The sequence below is a fragment of the Oreochromis aureus genome, linkage group 8, assembly GCF_013358895.1.
Source record: "Oreochromis aureus strain Israel breed Guangdong linkage group 8, ZZ_aureus, whole genome shotgun sequence".
Taxonomy (NCBI): domain Eukaryota; kingdom Metazoa; phylum Chordata; class Actinopteri; order Cichliformes; family Cichlidae; genus Oreochromis; species Oreochromis aureus.
In genome coordinates this window covers 28,505,243-28,523,406 of record NC_052949.1, presented here as the reverse complement: position 1 = coordinate 28,523,406, position 18,164 = coordinate 28,505,243, and the positions used below count along the sequence as shown (strand labels likewise).

Genomic DNA, 18,164 nt, shown 5'->3' with positions numbered 1-18,164 from the left:
TAGATCAATTGTGTTAATACAGTATGTCAAAATGAAAACATAATTGTAAATTCAGACATGTGGGGTTGTGCTGAAAAGAATGATACCAAACAAGGCAAAGTAAATAGTTTCTAAAGGTGAACTGTAGTGGTAAAATCAAAAGTGGTAAAAATGGCCAGTTATACCCTGGACCCCAGAGGGCTAAACATTTTTTTTTAAGTAACGCAATAATTACTTTTCAAGTAATTAATTACTTTTAGAATCTTGTAACTCAGTTACTAACTCAGTTACTTTTTTGAAGAAGTAACTAGTAACTATAATTAATTAATTTTTCAAAGTAACTTGCCCAACCCTGTTCATTACCTTGTCCCTGCAATTTATGACAATGTCATCAATTTTTGTGATCCATTGACCATCAAATCTGTCTTATCAGTATTAAGAAGCAGGAAATTATCAGATAACAAGCCCCTAATTGTAAATGGACAAATTTCTATTATAGACAAGTCAGCATAGTTTCCAATGTTTAAGGAACATAAAGCTGCAGGTCATCAGCGTAACAATGAAAGTTTACTTTTAAAAAACGTAGAAGAAGACAAAGAGGCAGCAGATACAAAGAAAACAGCAATGGGCCCAGTACAGACCCTTCAGGGACCCCATGCCTCACAGCACAGGTCTCAGAGAGATCAATTTTTAAAACTAACAGTCTGAGATCTCCCACACAGGTAGAATCTCAACCATGATAATACATTTGTACTAACACACATGGAGATTAAAGCATCTAATGACTTCAGCAGAGAATTCTTGCTTCAAATCCTCATTGAAGCTGTTGAGAAAAGCCCTTCAGAGAACATTCTCCTCCCCACTCTGGATCGTTCTGTCAGGAATGCAAAGTCAGGACTTCCTATCTACCTATGTACCTTCCTGTGTTCATATGACTAACACAAACACTTTCACAATGCTAGCTGGGCACTGACAGAGTTTCTCACAATGATCCAGGGTCGACTGAAGCTCAGCTCCTCTGTTAAGTAGCTGCCCTGACGAGGCTGATCAGCTGCAGTTGGCCCCATGGCGTGAAAAACTCTCCAGGCCTGGTGTCACAGGAAAACCCGGACACACACGCCAACAAGTAAAGGCGGAAATGAGTGACCGAGAGAGAACAACAACAAAACACAACATAGACATAGGCAGGTCAACCGGCACGGACTGCGGACCATGACAGTCACATCATCTGCGTTCAGTCCAATAGACAATGGTTGTGTTGCAAAAGTGTGTCCTATCGCCTGTTCCTAATCTTTTATCCTTGACCTCACTGAAGTTTTCATTGAGTCCAAGGAAAGGTAGATAGTGAAGTGAGGTACATTTTTTAAATAATGTTGCACTACTAAGCATTTGCACTAGTAAGTGCTTAATTCATCATTTATAAAGCATTACTCCTCCTTGGTATTTATATATTTTTTTTAAATTTGCCCGGTCTCTCTTGGAAATGAGATTTTAAATCTCAATGAGATTTTTACCTGAATAAATAAAGGACTAATAAAAAAAATAAATACAGATGTTTATTCTTGATTGATAAACTCATGGTATCATTTAGAAAGTCTAAATAGGTGATTAGTAAAGTATTCAGATCTCATTGTGATTGTATTAATAAAGGTTTTAGAAATACTTATTTCATAGTGTAATTCACAGTTAATTCAGGCAGTTGCTAGTTGTAAGTTAAATATTTTGTGTGATCATCTAAAATGAGGACTATTTGTGCCTTGTAAAGGATTTATAAATGAAAATGAAAGTACTCAAAATTCAAACAAGTATGAGCTATCTTTACAATAGAAAACTGACATAGACAAAGCACATAGAGATACAGAACATACAAATAATTATTGACAGATGCAAAGATAACCCGCCTGAAGTTTGCAGAATACTGACATTAAGGTAGTTGAAATATGAATAAGGTAATCACAATTCAATAAATCATTACATATCTGGGAATCCAGGAAATTGTCTCTGGTGTGTTTAAGAGTATGTAATTTTCTTTAATTCATTCCTGAGGTTCAGTCCTCCCCTTGTTTGTAAGTCAGTTGGCTAGCTTTACTCAGACAAGTGAGGGTCCAGTCAGGTACAGTTAATTTAGGTCCAAACTGTAGAATGAAATAGTAATCTGGGTATCTGGTGCTGTGCTTTCAGAGATGATTTCAGCTGAAATAAAAGAAGTACTGGATGGTCTCCTTCTTCTCATTCAGTGAAAACTCAGAGGAGCTCCTCAGTGTAAGGAGGTGATCAGAAAGAGATGGTTCTACATCATCATCAAGTATAATCAAAAGTTAATGGGCGTTTCTATTAAACCCCCCAGCCTGTAAAAGCCTGCATTAAATCAGTAAATATCAATATTACTGACCATAATGAAAATAAAATCTAAATTTTCAAAATATATTTTTGGTACAGGAATTCTTGCACAGTAGTCTACCTTTTTAAATCCAGGGCGACTTCTTTTTTGTGTTTCATTTTTATATATTATATTTTAAATGCAAAGTGAAGGTGTTTGACCAAAATGAGACCAAGACTACAATAATGTTTAAAATATGCCAACAGATTTGAATAACAAGGCAAAAGGCTTTTAGTATAAATGTATTATATACAACACCAAGCATGTATTACTTATACAACTTCATAGTTAGTGATGACACGTGACACACTTTAACTTTCCAGAACATAATCTGGGTAATAAAACCGAAGCCTTATGTTCTCATTCATTTACCCTGTTGAAACCTACACAAGCCTTTTGTCATTCACTCTCTCTCTCTCTCTCTCTTACACACACACACACTCTCTCTCTCTCTCTCTCTCTGTCAGCATCATGGCAAAACAACAGAGGATTAACTGGAGCCAGGGATTTTCGAGAATTACCCTGTTCTTATAATAGTCTGGTCTTTGCAAGAAGTGTAAAAGTTTAAAAGTAGCTGAATTTGATTCATTTAAATAAACTGTTGCTGTAATTTATTAGTTAGTTATTACCAATGACTGCAGAAAACATTGGGACTACCCGAAAATGAAGCCAAAACGTCGCTATCGCCTCCTGGTGTCTGGCTTCAGTATAGGTCAAAAACCCCGCCTCCTCTACGTTAGCGGAGGGCACTGGGGTCAGACTAAAATAAAAATAAAATAAAAAAGTTCTCCTCTGATTTTCCCAAAGATTTTGTTTTGCATTATCAGTAGTTCTCAACTGTGTTCAAGGGGTGTCCTTTCTCATAAGTTTGATTGTAATTACTACCATAATGCTGTTAAATTGGGGTCCAACGTCAACGTAACAGCTTTGACTGACAGCCGCAGTCACAGAGAAACTTGCCTATTTAATAGCAGATAGAGTGGGGATACTGAGAGGTCAAGCGTTTACTTTCCAAAACCACGACCGACTATTTCAAAATTATAGCTGAGGTGGACAAACCTACCGAAGGACCCGAGCTTCCCGCCGTACTTTTTCGGTAAATTAGGCTAATCCGTAACTAATTCACCCTGATTACAGGAATCAAGAGAAAGTCACCAGGATGCTCAGTCACTAACTAACGTTACTGTATAAGGATTATGTTATGTTAAGGAGAATAATGGATTGCATTTATATAGCGCTTTTCTAGGCACCCAAAGCGCTTTACAATTCCACTATTCATTCACTCTCACATTCACACACCGGTGGAGGCAAGCTACAGTTGTAGCCACAGCTGCCCTGGGGCAGACTGACAGAAATGAGGCTGCCATACCGCGCCATCGGCCCCTCTGGCCAACACCAGTAGGCAGTAGGGTAAAGTGTCTTGCTCAAGGACACAACGACCAGGACAGAGAGAGCAGGGGGATCGAACCGGCAACCTTCCGGTTACATATCCCCTGAGCCACGGTCGCCCCGGATTACAGTAATACAGGAGTATTATACTGTAAGAGCAACAAGCTGGACTCTCCTAATGTGCAGAGCTGATTATTAAGGAAATAAAAGTGACGTAGCAGTATAACCCAAGAGATGGCAATAGTGCAACATTGTTGGATGCAAGCTGCCGTTAAAAACGAAAGAAGAAGAAGAACACGCACGCACGCACGCACGTACACAAATATTTCCTTCCTCCTAGCTGAACGCTTTCCAACATGGCTGCTGCTGTACAGTGAAGCATTAGAAGTGTGTTTATATGGAGAGAAAAGGGTAATTTTTTCAGGATGTGCAGAAAGACTCGAAAATGAGGAAAGGTGAGTGCTTATAGATTAATAATGTACACCGACTCAATGTGATGTGATGAATATTGAAACGGCGAAGTGTAGTTTAAACAACGCCTGTGTTGCGGTAGCATCTGCCTTTGAGATGAAGGTAAGGAGATATGTGGGCTGATAACAGCTTTGCTTTTAAAGAAGATAGAACGATTAAAAGCTCAAATCGAGACTAGTTTTGTGATAGCTGTTGTTTACAGCAGAACTTTTCATTTATAACTAATGTGACTTACGACATGTCACTTTGTATTCGAGTCGCGTTTGTTGACCTTTGAGAGGTGCTTGTGAAAACACCCACTATTGTCGTTCTCCACGATAAGATTTTCATTGGTGCGAAGTATTGTGATGTGACATATTGACATGCTTTTACAGCTTTCATGCTGGAACTGTAGGCTGGGTTAGTGTTAGGGTTATGCTTTAAGTACAGCTCTCAAGGTGTACGTGAGCTTATTCATACCCATTCTATAAAGTTGCTAGATCCCGTAAAGCCATACGACAAATAAGAGTTTTCACTTGTTTTGCGACGATTTAAATTTAAGCCAAATTCAGAATTCAGACTTTTTTGTATTTTTCCGTCTTTCTCTGTTGGTCATATTTGTGTCAAAGCGATCGTTATGTGTGGATAAAATCTACCAAAAGTCTTTGAAACCGCCAGGTACGGTTCAAGATGTACTTCACAAATAGGGGAAAATGTTGGCAGAATTCTTTTTAGCAATGCCTCACTGCCACGGCTTCTCATTAATGGTCGTATAGGAGCCTATCCCAGCTGACTTTGGGTATGTAGCAAGGTACACCCAGGACAAGTAGCCAGTCTATCACCCAGGCAGAACTGAAGATGTTAACATTTTCAGTGCAAGTCTTGACAGCATTAGAAATGAGTATATCAGAGGGATGACTCAGATTGAGCAATTTTGGGACAAAGTTAGAGAGGCAAGGTTGATATGGTTTGAAGATGTACAGATGAGGGATTGGACAAGGGATGTTGAATGTGGATTTGCTGGGTAAGAGAGAAAGAGCGTACATGTAGTGGAGGAAGACACGAAAAGGGCTCTGGTGACAGTAGAGAATGCAGGGAGGCAGATAATTACTGTGGTGACGCCTTAAATGGTCGCTGCTGAAAGTGGTTTTACGTAAAGGCTGATGGGATGACCATTTCAGCAGTAGTAAGAGAAGCTGGTTGTTCCAAAGCAGTGATTATGCATTGCTGTGGATGTGGACATGCACAGCTGCAGAAAACACAGGTAAACACTCTTTCCATTGTTTATCCATAGCATCTATGGAGACAAGCTTGCACAATCATAGATATTTGGCATGCATGCAGAGATGAGTGCTCACTTTTGGTATGATGATGTCAGTATCAAGGAGATGCAGTATACGTAGCAGGAGTTATTTCACAGCTACTTGGCAAGGTGAATCAGAGGTTCTCCGATAAACACCTAAATGCCTTCACTAGCATGTAGGGGTGGGCAATATATCAATTTTTTTCCACGTACAATGGTTAAGTTGGCTATCTCGTAACCATCGAGTACAAATTGCCATGGCAATATTAAGGTGTCTTCATGTAATTCAATGTGAAAAATTTTTTTCTCTCTCACACACTGGGAATGCATCACTAATTCCCCCCTCCCAACAGGAAAACGTTTTACCTGGCGCACTCTGCTGAGCATGCGTGTTTATATACTACCAGATAGGGAAAAATTTGGCGACAGCGGGAGTGTCAGACGAGCGAGGGAGTGACACTTGCTGGCATTTGGATTTCACAGGGATGATGCAGAACAAAATGCAATAATTTGAAAGAGAGCAGTACCACGAAAGTCATCCACTGCAAAATGAAGAATGTTTTAAACTCTACATGTCACCATCTCCCATAAACCAAAGAAAACGTTTAAAAAAACCAGCTGTGATACCCTGGACTGTTCTTGGTCAGTCGTTTTAATAGTTACTATAGTTACTGTAAATTGAGGTCATCACATTTTTTATTTTGCAATTTTTATATGTTATAAGCACAAAAGATCACCCTTTTATTTTCAGTTGTTTTATTCAATTATTGCTTGATGTTCTTTTTTGTTGCTGTGATCTTTAGTTTGTTAAAGGTCTGGTGCTGACCACAGAAAGAGACTTACTGTGACAGTATTGTCATTTGTGAAAAACTTGTGTGTGGTACTGATGGTTAAAAAATGGTTAGGATAAAACATTTAAATTGATTCAAATGTTTTGTATTCAAAGTAGAAAAAAAACCTTGAATGGTCAATTTGAATGAGTATACCAGTGCAATTTTAGGCACTATATTCATCCATCCATCCGCTTCCGCTTATCCTTTTGAGGGTCGCGGGGGACGCTGGAGCCTATCCCAGCTGTCATAGGGCGAGAGGCGGGGTACACACTGGACAGGTCACCAGTCTGTCGCAGGGCTAACACACAGGGACAGACAACCATTCGCACTCACATTCATACCTATGGGCAATTTGGATTAATCAGATAACCTATCCCCACACACTGCATGTCTTTGGACGGTGGGAGGAAGCCGGAGTACCCGGAGGGAACCCACGCAAACACAGGGAGAACATGCAAACTCCACACAGAAAGACCCCGGCCTGATGGTGGAATTGAACTCAGGACCTTCTTGCTGTGCGGCAACAGCGCTAGCCACTGTGCTGCCCTGCACTATATTGTTGAAAATAATATTTATTTTTGAAGTGTATTATTGCTATATGTGTCGTGATGTAGCCAAAAAATATCGTGATATTAGATTTTCCTCATATCGCCTGCCCTACTAGCATGTTTCTTTTCTTCCCATTAGTTTCGAGAGATTTATTTATACAGTGCTTTTCTACTCATAGTGACCACTCAAAGAGCTTTAGACTACAAGTCACATTTTAATCATACATACAAGGCTTACTTGTATACACTTAAAGCACTTTATGTACCTTACAACCAATCAACCAACACCAACAGACTCAACTAACTAATCCACGAGGCCAGTACTGTTGTGGCTGTGGAGCTAGACTCTCTGATGGCGGTGTCAGAAAGACTGTTGCTGTCCAAGTCCAGGGAATATATTGGGCATTCCTTCACGCCCACTTTGATGTGCTCCCTTCACCCTTCAGTCTGTCTGCCTGTTCGACTGGCTCACCACTCTCAATTCTTTGCCAACGAGATTGCTGACTCTGGAGTTTACTGGGGTTTTTTGTATCAGTTGAAAGTGCTTATGTGTTCAAAGTGAGTAGATTCTGGGGTGCAGTCTGCTTGTCAGTACTGCTGTTATGCTAACACTGGGTGATGTTTCCTGGATCTTATACACCAAATGACACCAAGGTGTTATTCATGTCATCTATGTTGATGACATTCCAGTTAGATATACATTTTTGTTCATGTCCTTTGCATTTTATTCACAGGGCTCTGCATCAACGTTATGACGCGATTCCTGTGCAGCACTTGAGGAAGTAAACAAAACCAGATATCCCAGAGAGAGTTCTCCACTTTTCTTCTGTCACACTGGCAAAGGACGCAGTGCAGGAGGTCTTAACAGGCAGAGAACAAAGGCTGCACCTTCCTGCTTTCTCTCCTAGCTTTCTCTCTTTCATCTTAGCCACTTGATCTGCAGCTGCTGGAATCCAAGATGTGTAGCATCTAGAGCTGGACTTTCTGTGGCAGAACTGACAGAATTTGCCAGATCTTTGCCTGACAAGGAGCAGAGCATGTAGAGTGGTTGCGGTTGCCATGGAGCCAAGGGATAAGAAACAGGTGAGTCTGGTTGCTTAGATTAGCAAATGCCTGTGGAACTTAAATGTTTCCTTTGTGGATGCTGTTTTAATAGACAGCTACCTTAGTATTTAGAGTGACCTCAGGAGATTAACTGGCTTGCTGTAACATTGTCTACCATGGGATCTTGTTTTTCCAAGGTTTTTTGCTTTTTCAGAGAGAGCAGTTTTTCAGCAGACCTATAAACAGAAACCACTGTGAAACCAGAAGTGTGTTGGATACAACACAGAGACGTATATGTGCAAATTAGTGCTAAGTAACAGGCTAATAAAATATCAGAATTTTGCTAACTCAGAGTAAGTGATAACATTTTTGCCTTAAAGTGAAAACGAAACACTAAATGTTTAAGGCTAATTTGCACAATGGAGCGCTGCTTTCAGAAACAGACACAGATGTAACACTGTCTGTGTAGCTGGATGTAAGAAATAAGTGCTTGAAGTCAACTTTTTAAAAACATGTTCTCTTAGTACGGAACGTCATGTCACCGGATTGGGTGGTTGTTGATGTCAAGACTCACATTAGTTTATTTTAGGTAGCTAGTAACAGAACCAATAACTCAGGGGAAAATAAAGACAATACAACTAAAAATCAGTCTAAGGGGATCACTTTTGTGCTGCCCCTGGCTGCAAAAATGAGTGCAAAATCTGATTAGCACTATTTTATGCAATAAAATAGTCTCTCTACCTGTGCATCACACCACAAGAATGTTTCTTGCAGAAACACGATTGAACATGCTGACATCCCTCAGCATGTCTGCAGGAAAAAAAAACCAAAACAAAATCTCCACATCTATCCTTCTATCCTTCACTTCCATTTTGCTGTTCCTCGTTTCTAAAATGAAGTAATCCAGTCAGTGAGATGACACGAGAGGAAAAAAAACTTTCCAAAAAGTGTGGCATCTCCTGGGAGTCTCAGTTTTTTTTCTGGCTTTTTTTTTTCTTTTAAATCCCATTTTCCCTGCACACGTGCTTATGGGATTACCGGTCGTGCTTTGGTAAGAAAGATAGTCATATGGTGTGATGTGCATGTATTAAAGCTGTTTTGTTGTAAACTAGATTGATGTGTGTAGGAAAAGAGAGACTATTTTATTGCATAAAATAGAGTTGATCGCATCAGCTGATTGGTACAATCGACTAGATGAGGAAAAATCATTTTCTGAATCAGGGTTGTCGGTCTGGTGAACCACCTGTCACCTGACTCAAACAGGCTCTTCTCCACACAGTCCTCATTTATAAGGTGCATTACAAGCCCGAACGTTATGGTTAACAGGTGGATTTCCCTGTTTCAGTGCAGAGTATGTCCTTGGTTTTAACATAAAACTGATCGTTGCAGCAAGGGACAACAGAAAAGTGTCTATTGACTGCAACCAACCCACCTGGTGACATGTTCTTGTTCTTCTAGGAGGAGGATGCTGTGACTCTGGGCCTTTCAACTGGCCAGGCTCTTGTGAAGCTCCGGGACCAGTTAAGCAGCTTGCTGGAACAACATCAGAGAGTTGCATGCAGACGAACATCTGTGTTGGTACGCACACACTTGTGTCTACACTTATGCACTTATACTTGTACGCACACCCTTGTGTGTACACAAGTGTGTGTATATATATATATATATATATATATATATATATGTATATATGTACAGGGAGTGCAGAATTATTAGGCAAGGGAAGCATTGTTTGGTCACTACTTTAAGAATTAAAAAACAGTTCCAAATATCCACACAGAAGAGTTACACACACACTGTAGTATAGAAGTCGTACCCATGTGCCTAAATACGTGCAATTTGAAACTGCATAAGGTCCACCTCCTCAAAAATATCTTAACAGTGCTGTGAGAAAGTATTTTGCCCATTCATGATTTTGTATTGGTTTTTGCAATTTTATCACACTTACATGTTTCAGATCATCAACCAAGTTTAAATGTATTAGACAAAGATAACCTTAGTTATTAAGGGAAAAAGCTATCCAAACCTACCTAGTTATTGGCCTTAACTTAATAATAACTGGTTGTGCCATCCTTGGAAGCAATAACTGTAATTATTGTATCCAAAAGATATAATTTAGAATCTGTTCTTTGCTGCACTGTCCATTATGTGGAGAGACAACACTGGTTCATCCCTTGCATTAGGTGGTGTTTTATGCTTGAATGATTCATAGGTCAGTGTTAATTGGCCAAAGTGGAGTGGATGTTCAGGGTGAATCTATAATTATTGTGCATGTCTATTATGTCAATGTACTATATTTCCACCTTTATGGCAGCTCGGAGTGGTGCTTCAAACTTTGGTATCAATCTGATACCGTCACCAATTTGCAAAGTATATGTTCTAATATATTTTTAAAGGGGCTATTGACACGAAATTCTCACTAGATGTCAGTAACAACCCATCCAATCCAAACATGGACAGAAATCAAAACATAGGTTTCCATAAATTATGTGTAAGAATGAAAAATGACACAGGGAAAAGTATTGAACAGACCTACTGAAATGCATTTAACATTTCATACAAAAGCCTTTGTTGGTGACCCCCCTATATGGATAGGTTGCTTGGCTGTGTTTTGACCCATTCTTCCACACAAAGGTTCTTCAAATCCCAAAGGCTCTCTTCTATCCACTCTGAGCTTTACTTCATACAGGGAGTGCAGAATTATTAGGCAAGTTGTATTTTTGAGGAATAATTTTATTATTGAACAACAACCATGTTCTCAATGAACCCAAAAAACTCATTAATATCAAAGCTGAATGGTTTTGGAAGTAGTTTTAGTTTGTTTTAGTTTTAGCTATTTTAGGGGATATCTGTGTGTGCAGGTGACTATTACTGTGCATAATTATTAGGCAACTTAACAAAAACAAATATATACCCATTTCAATTATTTATTTTACCAGTGAAACCAATATAACATCTCCACATTCACAAATATACATTTCTGACATTCAAAAATAAAACAAAAACAAATCAGCGACCAATATAGCCACCTTTCTTTGCAAGGACACTCAAAAGCCTGCCATCCATGGATTCTGTCAGTGTTTTGATCTGTTCACCATCAACATTAAGTGCAGCAGCAACCACAGCCTCCCAGACACTGTTCAGAGAGGTGTACTGTTTTCCTCCTTGTAAATCTCACATTTGATGATGGACCACAGGTTCTCAATGGGGTTCAGATCAGGTGAACAAGGAGGCCATGTCATTAGTTTTTCTTCTTTATACCCTTTCTTGCCAGCCACGCTGTGGAGTACTTGGACGCGTGTGATGGAGCATTGTCCTGCATGAAAATCATGTTTTTCTTGAAGGATGCAGACTTCTTCCTGTACCACTGCTTGAAGAAGGTGTCTTCCAGAAACTGGCAGTAGGACTGGGAGTTGAGCTTGACTCCATCCTCAACCCGAAAAGGCCCCACAAGCTCATCTTTGATGATACCAGCCCGAACCAGTACTCCACCTCCACCTTGCTGGCGTCTGAGTCGGACTGGAGCTCTCTGCCCTTTACCAATCCAGCCACGGGCCCATCCATCTGGCCCATCAAGACTCACTCTCATTTCATCAGTCCATAAAACCTTAGAAAAATCAGTCTTGAGATATTTCTTGGCCCAGTCTTGACGTTTCAGCTTGTGTGTCTTGTTCAGTGGTGGTCGTCTTTCAGCCTTTCTTACCTTGGCCATGTCTCTGAGTATTGCACACCTTGTGCTTTTGGGCACTCCAGTGATGTTGCAGCTCTGAAATATGGCCAAACTGGTGGCAAGTGGCATCTTGGCAGCTGCACGCTTGACTTTTCTCAGTTCATGGGCAGTTATTTTGCGCCTTGGTTTTTCCACACGCTTCTTGCGACCCTGTTGACTATTTTGAATGAAACGCTTGATTGTTCGATGATCACGCTTCAGAAGCTTTGCAATTTTAAGACTGCTGCATCCCTCTGCAAAATATCTCACTATTTTTGACTTTTCTGAGCCTGTCAAGTCCTTCTTTTGACCCATTTTGCCAAAGGAAAGGAAGTTGCCTAATAATTATGCACACCTGATATAGGGTGTTGATGTCATTAGACCACACCCCTTCTCATTACAGAGATGCACATCGCCTAATATGCTTAATTGGTAGTAGGCTTTCGAGCCTATACAGCTTGGAGTAAGACAACATGCATGAAGAGGATGATGTGGACAAAATACTCATTTGCCTAATAATTCTGCACTCCTGTATATATATATACACATATATATATATATACATATATATATATATATATATATATATATATATATATATATATATATATATATATATATATATATATATATATATATATATATATATATATATATATATATATATATATATATAAAACACACCAGCACGCCCCTACGGGCGGTTTATCCTTCAAGCTCGGGTCCTCTACCAGAGGCCTGGGAGCTTGAGGGTCCTCTTGCAGTATCTTAGCTGTTCCCAGGACTGCGCTCTTCTGGACAGAGATCTCCGATGTTGTTCCCGGGATCTGCTGGAGCCACTCGCCTAGCTTGGGAGTCACCGCACCTAGTGCTCCGATTACCACGGGGACCACCGTTACCTTCACCCTCCACATCCTCTCGAGCTCTTCTCTGAGCCCTTGGTATTTCTCCAGCTTCTCGTGTTCCTTCTTCCTGATATTGCTGTCATTCGAACCGCTACAGCGATCACTCGACCGTCTTCTCCTGTTTGTCTACCACCACTATGTCCGGTTGGTTAGCCACCACCATTTTGTCCGTCTGTATCTGGAAGTCCCACAGGATCTTAGCTCGGTCATTCTCCATCACCCTTGGGGGCATCTCCCATTTTGACCTCGGGACTTCCAGGTTATACTCGGCACAGATGTTCCTGTAAACTATGCCGGCCACTTGGTTATGGCGTTCCATGTATGCCTTGCCTGCTAGCATCTTGCACCCTGCTGTTATGTGCTGGATTGTCTCAGGGGCATCTTTACACAGCCTGCACCTGGGGTCTTGCCTGGTGTGATAGACCCCAGCCTCTATGGATGTTGTACTCAGAGCTTGTTCTTGTGCTGCCATGATTAGTGCCTCTGTGCTGTCTTTCAGTCCAGCTTTGTCCAGCCACTGGTAGGATTTCTGGATATCAGCCACCTCCTCTATCTGCCAGTGGTACATACCGTGCAGGGGCCTGTCCTTATATACATATATATATATATATATATATATATGTATTCTTCACAGAACCAGCAAAGGTGTACTCTCAGTGGCAAGGGAACAATAACAGAACAGCACCACCAAGGCTGGAGACGGAGCAATACTGGAAGAGCATATGGGAGAAGGACGCAACCCATAACGGCAATGCTCAGTGGCTAGTGGATCTGAGGGCAGACCATAGCGACCTCCCTGAACAGGGTCCAGTAACCATCACAGTGGCAGATATCCAAGAAAGGGTCTCCAGTATGAAGAGTTGGACAGCACCAGGGCCCGACATGGTTCACGCCTACTGGCTGAAGAAGCTGACTGCACTCCACGGCGTCTGGCAGCACAAATGAACCAGCTGCTAGTTAACGAGAGACACCGGAATGGCTAACCCGAAGGTCGGACGGTCCTGATCCCCAAGGACCCCAAGAAGGGACGGTCCCATCCAACTACCGACCAATAACCTGCCTCAGTACTACATGGAAGCTCCTGTCAGGCATCATATCGGCTAAGATGAACAGGCACATGGGTCAATACATGAGCGGGCACAGAAAGGGATTGGCAAGAATACCAGAGGCGCAAAACACCAGCTACTGGTAGACAGAACGGTCAGCCGAGACTGCAAGACCAGACTGACCAACCTGTGCACTGCCTGGATTGATTACAAGAAGGCCTATGACTCAATGCCCCACAGCTGGATACTGGAATGCCTAGAATTGTACAAGATCAACAGGACCCTAAGAGCCTTCATCAGGAACTCAATGGGGATGTGGCGTACAACACTAGAGGCCAACTCCAAGCCCATAGCACAAGTCACCATCAAGTGCGGGATCTACCAAGGAGATGCTCTGTCCCCACTGCTGTTCTGCATAGGCCTGAACCCCTCAGTGAGATCATTAACAAGACTGGCTACGGATACCGACTACGAAACGGAGCGGTTGTCAGCCACCTCCTGTACATGGATGACATCAAGCTGTATGCCAAGAGTGAGCGAGACATCGATTCACTGATACACACTACCAGGCTATACAGCAATGACATTGGAATGTCGCTCGGACTGGAGAAGTGTAGTCGGATGGTAACAAAAAAAGAGGGAAGGTAGTCAGAACTGAGGGGACTGAACTACCAGAAGGCAACATTGCAGACATAGAGGACAGTTACAAGTACCTGGGGATCCCGCAGCGAATGGGAACCATGAAGAGGGCGCTAGGAAAGCTGCAACCACCAAGTACCTGCAGAGGGTCAGGCAAGTCCTGAGGAGTCAGCTGAACGGTAAGAACAAGATCCGGGCCATCAACACCTCGCCCCTGCCCGTGATCAGGTACCCTGCTGGGGTTATAGGCTGGCCAAAGGAGGAGATAGAAGCCACTGACATAAAGACAAGAAAGCTCCTTACCATGCATGGAGGGTTTCACCCCAAGTCCAGCACCCTGAGGCTGTATGCTAAGCGGAAGGAAGGGGCCGGGGACTGGTGAGTGTCAGCACCACAGTCCAGGATGAGACAAGAAACATCCACGAATACATCACGAAGATGGCCCCAACTGACAGCGTGCTCAGAAGATACCTCAGGCAGCAGAAACCCAAGAAAGAGGAGGAAGGCGAGGAACCATCATGGAAGGACAGGCCCCTGCACGGTATGTACCACCGGCAGATAGAGGAGGTGGCTGATATCCAGAAATCCTACCAGTGGCTGGACAAAGCTGGACTGAAAGACAGCACAGAGGCACTAATCATGGCAGCACAAGAACAAGCTCTGAGTACAAGATCCATAGAGGCTGGGGTCTATCACACCAGGCAAGACCCCAGGTGCAGGCTGTGTAAAGATGCCCCAGAGACAATCCAGCACATAACAGCAGGGTGCAAGATGCTAGCAGGCAAGGCATACATGGAGCGCCATAACCAAGTGGCCGGCATAGTGTACAGGAACATCTGTGCCGAGTATAACCTGGAAGTCCCGAGGTCAAAATGGGAGATGCCCCAAGGGTGGTGGAGAATGACCGAGCTAAGATCCTGTGGGACTTCCAGATGCAGACGGACAAAATGGTGGTGGCTAACCAACCGGACATAGTGGTGGTAGACAAACAGAAGAAGACTGCTGTAGTGATCGATGTAGCGGTTCGAATGACAGCAATATCAGGAAGAAGGAACACGAAGCTGGAGAAATACCAAGGGCTCAGAGAAGAGCTCGAGAGGATGTGGAGGGTGAAGGTGACGGTGGTCCCGTGGTAATTGGAGCACTGGGTGCGGTGACTCCCAAGCTAGGCGAGTGGCTCCAGCAGATCCCGGGAACAACATCGGAGATCTCTGTCCAGAAGAGCGCAGTCCTGGGAACAACTAAGATACTGCGAGGGACCCTCAAGCTCCCAGGCCTCTGGTAGAGGACCCGAGCTTGAAGGATAAACCGCCCGCAGGGGCGTGCTGGGTGTTTTTTTTATATTATATATATATATATATATATATATATATATATATATATATATATGTATATATATATATATATATATATGTATATATATATATATATATATATATATATATATATATATATATATATATATATATATATATATATATATATATATATATATATATATATATATATATATATATATATATATATATATATATATATATATATATATATATATATATATATATATATATATATATATATATATATATATATATATATATATATATATATATATATATATATATATATATATATATATATATATATATATATATGTATATATATATATATATATATATATATATATATATATATATATATATATATATATATATATATATATATATATATATATATATATATATATATATATATATATATATATATATATATATATATATATATATATATATATATATATATATATATATATATATATATATATATATATATATATATATATATATATATATATATATATATATATATATATATATATATATATATATATATATATATATATATATATATATATATATATATATATATATATATATATATATATATATATATATATATATATATATATATATATATGTATATATATATATATATATATATATATATATATATATATATATATATATATATATATATATATATATATATATATATATATATATATATATATATATATATATATATATATATATATATATATATATATATATATATATATATATATATATATATATATATATATATATATATATATATATATATATATATATATATATATATATATATATATATATATATATATATATATATATATATATATATATATATATATATATATATATATATATATATATATATATATATATATATATATATATATATATATATATATATATATATATATATATATATATATATATATATATATATATATATATATATATATATATATATATATATATATATATATATATATATATATATATATATATATATATATATATATATATATATATATATATATATATATATATATATATATATATATATATATGTATATATATATATATATATATATATATATATATATATATATATATATATATATATATATATATATATATATATATATATATATATATATATATATATATATATATATATATATATATATATATATATATATATATATATATATATATATATATGTATATATATATATATATATATATATATATATATATGTATATATGTATATATGTATGTATATATATATATATATATATATATATATATATATGTATATATGTATATATGTATATATATATATATATATATATATATATATATATATATATATATATATATATATATATATATATATATATATATATATATATATATATATATATATACACACACATGTATGTATATGTATATAAGAAAGGACGCAACCCATAACGGCAATGCTCAGTGGCTAGTGGATCTGAGGGCAGACCATAGCGACCTCCCTGAACAGGGTCCGGTAACCATCACAGTGGCAGACATCCAAGAAAGGGTCTCCAGTATGAAGAGTTGGACAGCACCAGGGCCCGACATGGTTCACGCCTACTGGCTGAAGAAGCTGACTGCACTCCACGAGCGCCTGGCAGCACAAATGAACCAGCTGCTAGTTAACGAGAGACACCCGGACACCCGGTCGGACGGTCCTGATCCCCAAGGACCCCAAGAAGGGACCGGTCCCATCCAACTACCGACCAATAACCTGCCTCAGTACTACATGGAAGCTCCTGTCAGGCATCATATCGGCTAAGATGAACAGGCACATGGGTCAATACATGAGCGGGGCACAGAAAGGGATTGGCAAGAATACCAGAGGCGCAAAACACCAGCTACTGGTAGACAGAACAGTCAGCCGAGACTGCAAGACCAGACTGACCAACCTGTGCACAGCCTGGATTGATTACAAGAAGGCCTATGACTCAATCACCATCAAGTGCGGGATCTACCGAGGAGATGCTCTGTCCCGACTGCTGTTCTGCATAGGCCTGAACCCCCTCAGTGAGATCATTAACAAGACTGGCTACGGATACTGACTACGAAACGGAGCGGTTGTCAGCCACCTCCTGTACATGGATGACATCAAGCTGTATGCCAAGAGTGAATATGTGTGTGTGTATATATAGACAGACAGACAGACAGATATCTATCTGTCTATCTATCTATCTATCTATCTGTCTATCTGTCTATCTGTCTGTCTGTCTGTCTGTCTGTCTGTCTGTCTGTCCAGTTGTGCTTACTTTCTTTTGTTTTGGGACATTTCCATAGGAACAGTGGCAAAACAGCTTCCTTTACCATGGTAATCGTCACTCTTGTGTCCATTGGCCGGGTGCTGCCCTCACTCTGCTGGTGGTGGTGGGACTCGTCTCTTGCCATGGTAGCCAGCCAAAGGGGAGGTATGTAATCTCTTTTTGGGAATCATCAATCAGTCAACCTGTTATGAGCAATCACTTGGTTATAGTGGGAAGAAAAACAAAT

General features: G+C 39.4%; 1 protein-coding gene across 6 annotated transcripts in view; it reads left to right on the top strand.

Moving 5' to 3' along the window:
- The first annotated feature begins 4,067 nt into the window (after positions 1-4,067).
- The window catches only part of tmem94 (transmembrane protein 94), a 130,964-nt gene continuing 116,867 nt past the window's right edge, over positions 4,068-18,164 (top strand). For all 6 annotated transcript variants that reach the window (XR_005614076.1, XM_039616417.1, XM_039616416.1 and 3 more), the window contains exons 1-4: positions 4,068-4,203; positions 7,617-7,965; positions 9,385-9,504; positions 17,955-18,082. Coding sequence is in view for 5 of the 6 variants with exons in the window: in XM_039616417.1 (XP_039472351.1) it covers positions 7,942-7,965; positions 9,385-9,504; positions 17,955-18,082 (272 nt within the window). In the remaining variant the exon portion in view is untranslated. The remainder of the gene's footprint in view (positions 4,204-7,616; positions 7,966-9,384; positions 9,505-17,954; positions 18,083-18,164) is intronic.